Below are 6000 nucleotides of genomic sequence, written 5' to 3' on the forward strand. Positions count from 1 at the left end.
TAGCCTGGAAGCAGCAAAGTCGGCAGAACAAGGGGTCCACTGGTGTCGCCCACCACTCCTGTCGCGCGCTTCGGAAAGGCCATGAGCAAAAGTGGCTCCAAAAAGCGACGCGCTGTTTGCAGCTTTTAACTGGCTTCTTTCCAGCCAGGAGTCTCCTTGTAACTTTTTCACCTGCCCCCGAACCCGCAGGTCACTGTGAAGCCCGCGGATCTCAGCACAGATACAGACAGGTTACAGCGCAGCTACCTGCAAGCTGCAGCTCCAACAGCCGACGGCTCGACACTGCGCTTGCTCAAACCTGCACTGCTTCTCGTAACCGGACCGCGTCACGAGGGACAAAAGCCGCGAATCAATTGCTGCCGTCCCCTTGTTAGTGCTAGCCACCAGCTGTCCCGTGTGGATTAGCAGCCCTGGCCGCCCTTCTCTCACATCTCACTTTTCTCTCTTGGTCACCCACTCCTCGTTCCTCCTCTCTTTTCCTCCTCAGCCTTCATCCAACCCGCCTTCTCGTCCACGATTCACAAGAAATTGGCAGGACGGACCATTCACTTTCGAAGCTCTTGAACCCTGCGCTTCCGTCAAGAGACAATGGCCTACTGAACACTTGTTCGTCTCCATGAATTCCTGAGCCGCACTGACAAACAATGTGCTGTTCTTACCGAGGCGGGGTTCGGATTCGAGTCAGACCTGCGCAGTTGAAAAGTGACGCAGAAATTCGTGGATCCATCTTTTCCCTGCCCACTCCTCTCAACTCCTTCCGTCACTTGCAGTTCACTTGCTCCTCGTCCATTGACATCTCATCATCTTATGCAAGGATATCATTGCCGGCACTCCTTGACTTTAGGCTTCCTCGACTACTTTCCACGCTTGGCGCATCCTGCTTGTCCCGCCGTCGCATCCGAGCTCGCCTTGCTGACGCTGTTCCTCTCCAGTCAACCTCGCATTTCCTTTGTTGTTTGTCTCACGCAGCTGACCTTCACCAGTCTCAACCTTCATCTATTGAACGAAGCCCCATTCTCCTCCGTGCTGCTATCGCGGCGATCCAGTCTCCTACAAGTGGGCTTGTCTTGCTCCTCACCTCCCGGCTTTTGGTTCCGTATCTCAATTGTCATTGCAATCCTGCGTCGTCTCACACATGGCGAGGTGATGGCGATGGTTGTTGACTAATGTTCAAGGCGCATTCATACAATAAACGACGCCAGCACGCCTGTCGAAGCGTGTTGCTCAAAATCTTCCGAACCCGTTCCTGCGTACCGCTTTCGTCCTCTAACGAAGTCGCAATCCGGTTCGCGAGTCAATGTCAGAAGAGCACACGGTACAGGCAGTTGTGCTAGATGACAAAAGGTTCGCCCTAGCAAGGATTGCTCCCATAGTGGTATGAAATACGGAGTAATGTCTCTACTCTCCACTCGTAATGGCGACCGTTGCTTCAACCGATTCACTGGGACCTCTCCCCTGCTTCTACATTCAGCGCTGGGTTTGTGGGTGAAAACGCATCCCCATGACGTTTTTGAAGAGTCGCATCACTTCGAAGCATGGTGCCAGAATCTGGAAAAGCATCAAGACATGAAAGCCTGTTACGTCGAAGTCTACGTGACTCGTTTCTAACTCATACCCACTCATGAGCTAAACCTTGGAAGTCATTTCACGAGCTGTCTACAACGCCACTGGGAGTACTTGTCTGTCTGGGTGAGCCAGCCGCGGTGGCGAAATCGTCCTGGTTCACCCTACTGCTATCAGTCATTGCGACGGTCATTGAGCTCTTCTTCTGTGCGACCGAGTCCGGTCGAGTACCATGGGCACAGAAACTCGCTTCAAACAGACATCGAAATCTGAAGCCCTTGTACGCATCGTTGCTTGTCAGGCTCAGGTTAATCGTCGACTTGGGAACGCAGGTAGGTCAATGTGATCAACGGACTGCTGCGCCTCAAGTCTACACTCGAGGCTCGGGTGTCATTCGAACGGGACTCCCATGTCTTCACCGAACCTCTGCTTGAGCTAAGCTCCTTGGACCATCCACAACCTGAGTACGCCGGACATGGTATGGCAAGCAGTCACATAAGCGAGGACTATCGACGCGCACGCAGTGGTAGAAAGCAACAAGGTGGATACACACCTCTCACCGCTGGGGAGCCAGCCCCTCATCTTGTGCTCAGTGCTTGGAGTAGTATGGAGCTGGACAGGTTATGCGACCATGCACAACGTGTCTCTATTGGTTATATTTTCAGAAGTTCTCTATGCCGTAGAGGGACAGTCACCGTCGTGGTGGCGGTGTTAGTGGTCAGAAGCCCAACATACAGTGGCACTCCAGCCGACGTATAATATGGATCACTTCACCTTCACCTCCACCTTCTCCGCGCCATTCCCGGTAGCCATCTCGTCACCTATTTCTGCATATAAATTACCTTTTCATCCCCTTTATAGTCGCCTTCCACGTCCATCTCTCCATTCCTGATCTTCTGCTCTTCAGCCCGGCGAGCGATCTCCTCGTCCATCTTCTCCCAAATTTCAGGTCTCTGGAGCTGCGTGGCAACCTTGTCCCGGAACACAAAGACTGTATCGAACATGCCTCGTCAGTATCTTCGGCCACTCTTGTACTCGCCACATCTACTATAGAGAGGGGGCGCAAACTCACTGTTTCTGTGCTCGGCGAAGTAGCGATCGATATCCTCGAGCGTGCGGTTGCTCGTCTCCGGGTAGAAGAAGTATGTCGTTGGGATGAAGCTGAAGCACAATACCGCCCAGATGATCCAGAATTGGTAGCCCAAGTTGGCGATTCCAGGGGGCGTCACTTGGGCGACCATCTGTCTTGTCGTTAGATCTGCTAGACGCCATTTGCAGGAGGGGACAGGAGTGACATGAATCAACCGCCTTCCGGGAGTGCTGCACCAGGTGAGTAAGACTTACGTAGTTCATGATCCAGTTGGTGGCCATGGCCAGCGAAGCGCCTTTGCCGCGGAAGGAGATGTGGTTGATTTCGGTGGGATAGAGCCACTGCGTTGAGAGAGGTGGTTAGCATAGATCCACATGAAGGTCCGTTGTCTTTGCGGGAGAAGAGTATCAAAGCTAATGCATGTCCAGAGTGTTTCTCTCTCTCTCTCTTTTTCTTCCGCTACTTGCACGTGTACTACGTGCCTCTCCTCTCTTTCTCGTGATGATTCCAGGATTCTTGGCATCGCTTGTTGAAAAGGTGAATGAGTGTTGATCGTAACATAGAACACTTACAGGGACACCAAGGACTCCCATTCCAAAGGACGCAAAGAACACGAAAAAGAACGTGGTCGCCAGGGCACCGAGAGCGTAGGTATCGCCTTTGCCAGTCTCGGAGAGACCGAGGGCGATGCTGATGATGGTCCAGCACGTGCAGCAAGCGGCCGCTGAGGTCATCATGACCCGTCGTCGACCGTACCGCTCAATGACGAACCAAGCCAGGAAGCTGAAGATGAGATAGTCGACCGACCCCGCGGCAGCTAGAATTCGAGCGAGAAGCTCGCTGAGGTTGATGGCGTGGATGAAGATATACGTCTGGAAGTAGCTGGTGACGTTGATGCCCGAGATCTGGTTCATGGCTTGCATCCACGCGCCCAGAATCATACGGCGGACAACCCCCGATGGACCACGGCCGGTGAGAAGTTGCCACCAGGTATACGTCTGGGCGTGCTCCTTGTCCAGGACATCCTTGATGTTCTCGTACTGTGCACGGACGGACGGGGAGTCGATGGTGGCGCCATGCCCTTCCAGTGCCGCGAGAACCTCGAGAGCTTCCTCGTATTTCCCTTTGCGCATCAAAAGGCGAGGAGAGTCCGGGAGGAATGGGCACATCAGCCAGATCAGCAACGTGAAGACTGTGTGGTCAATCAGCTTTGATATTGCAGTAGATACCGGAAGCGCGAAATGAGGACATATAAAGACGAGCGGGGTTCGAGACTTACAGCATTGGAAAGCAAGTGGGAAGCGCCAGGCCACGGAGCCTTTGCAGAAGCTGAATCCGAGGGTGAGCCAGTTTGAGAGACAGAAGCCAGTAATGCAATTCGCCATCTGTATAATGACAAGCTTGCCACGGCTCCGCATCTTGCTTGTCTCGGATTGCCAGACCCCAGCCGTGGCAGTATTCATGCCTGTCCCCAGGCCAGCAATGACGCGACCAGCGAACATCTGTCCTCTCGAGTAGCACGCAGTCTGGATGATTGCGCCTAGAGCAATGACGGAGCTGCCGAGTAGGATTGTGCGCGGACGACCGAGTCTGTCTCCCGTATATAACGTGGACAGAGCGCCGCCAAAACAGCCCAGGTTATAGACTGGAAGCGCGTCAGAAGCTGTTGCAGACTACCAACCACAATGAAAGAGGCGACAACATACCCGATGTCAAGGTCCCTTGTACTGTTGCATTGGGATTCCCCATGGTCCTGAGGAAGTCTTCTCCCACCAGCCTGTAACGAGAATCAGCCTACCGCGACACTGAGAGCGAAGGTCGTTTTCTCTTGTGACAGCGTCGTTGGGGAGTGACTTACACATTTCCAAAGACACCCTGTGTGGCGAGAAATGACAATTAGCGCGATGATCGAATCACGAGAACCTTCAAAGCACCGCAGAAATACCTGGTCGTATCCATAGAAGATGAGGACGGTCGACGCCGCTAGAGAAATCCAGACAGTGAGGGCACTGCCCGAGCCTCCAAGGTATTTCCGACCCATCGCAATCAACTCTCAGGTGCCTGAGATCGCGTGCTCCTCTAACAGCAAATTCTTGAAACCACCGAGGAAACGGAATGAAGAGGTGAAGTAGAGCCTCCAACCACGGCTCGTGACCACATTAAGGGTGCCCTTTATATCTGACCCTTATTGCGTATGGGCCTTTCCCCACGGTTGACGATCACCCGGTCTTCGCCCGAGAAATCTGCAAATCCTCCACCATCGGTGGAGATGACGGCGAAGAAACGTGCCTTCCAGAGGCAACGGCAATAGCCTATGACGTGCTGTAGTCGGAGTGGGAATACCGCATCTCAGCTGCACTTCGGTATACCAACTACAGTAATTCCAGGGAGACTGACTCAAGCATGATTGGATGGTAATCATCCGTGTTCAACAAGCGGGCAAAGAAGATCTTCCTCCCTCCACGTGGGGGTCAGTGGTTTCTCCGCAGAAATAGAGATTTTGTCCCGAGGCGAACAGCGCCCGCTCCACGAGGACGGGGCACAGGTTAGCAGAAGTTGCGCACAGGCTTGATACGCGTTGGGTGCTGGGTGCTAGACCTCTGAATACTCGCGGAGGATATGTCGCAACATCGTGGTATGTCTGACCCAATCATCCACGGATAGCTCCTGAATCGTGCAATCCTTGACGTCGGCCTGCCGATGGATAACGACGGTGGGAGATATCTGCATCAAGCAAATGTGCGTCGGCGTCATCGTTTGGGCAAACCGGTACTCGTACTCTTGGGGGTTCCATGAAGAGAAAACTGCCAGCACTACTCCGTACGGATCGTGCAAAGACTAGGCAAGCAGCGCCCTCTACCGCAGACAGCATGTCGGTTACATAGCTCGGCGCACCTCTAGATAGATACCGGCTGCAACAGCGTCTACTAGGATCAGAGCTCCCGGTGAAGGGGGTCGCCGGGGGTCGTTGGGCGCAGCGAATCGCGCATGTCAGGAAGGTCCTTTGAAGCAATGATTGTCGTCGCGTGCCTTCGACTGGAGCAGCAGTTCTAAGCCAGTTCTCGGTGATTGGGCATTGAGCCGACATGGCACCGGTGATGGTCGGACTGCGCTGCCGTAGGGCGCGGGACCAACACCGCCCTGCGCCTCCATAGAAGGCGATCAAGGCATGGAGACAACAGAATCGCGCATTACGCAGAGAGCAAGTGTACATCAGGATTGGCCAAGTCACTGGTCGTTGCCAAGATACCCCGTGAATGAGTGAAACGTGAATGAGTGAAACGTGAATGAGTGAAACGTGAATGAGTGAAACGTGAATGAGTGAAACGTGAATGAGTGAAACGTGA

At 53.7% G+C, this 6000-nt stretch overlaps 1 protein-coding gene across 1 annotated transcript; it reads right to left on the reverse strand.

The window, feature by feature from the left end:
• Window positions 1-2384: 2384 nt before the first annotated feature.
• Window positions 2385-4402, reverse strand: A1O7_06159 (uncharacterized protein; the record flags this gene model as incomplete). Its single annotated transcript, XM_007760163.1, has 6 exons — window positions 2385-2554; window positions 2636-2804; window positions 2908-2994; window positions 3226-3845; window positions 3933-4298; window positions 4360-4402. The coding sequence occupies 6 exons, from the start codon at window positions 4400-4402 to the stop codon at window positions 2385-2387; spliced, it is 1455 nt and encodes a 484-aa protein (XP_007758353.1).
• Window positions 4403-6000: the final 1598 nt, after the last annotated feature.

Source organism: Cladophialophora yegresii, assembly GCF_000585515.1.
Source record: "Cladophialophora yegresii CBS 114405 chromosome Unknown aczIN-supercont1.4, whole genome shotgun sequence".
NCBI lineage: Eukaryota > Fungi > Ascomycota > Eurotiomycetes > Chaetothyriales > Herpotrichiellaceae > Cladophialophora > Cladophialophora yegresii.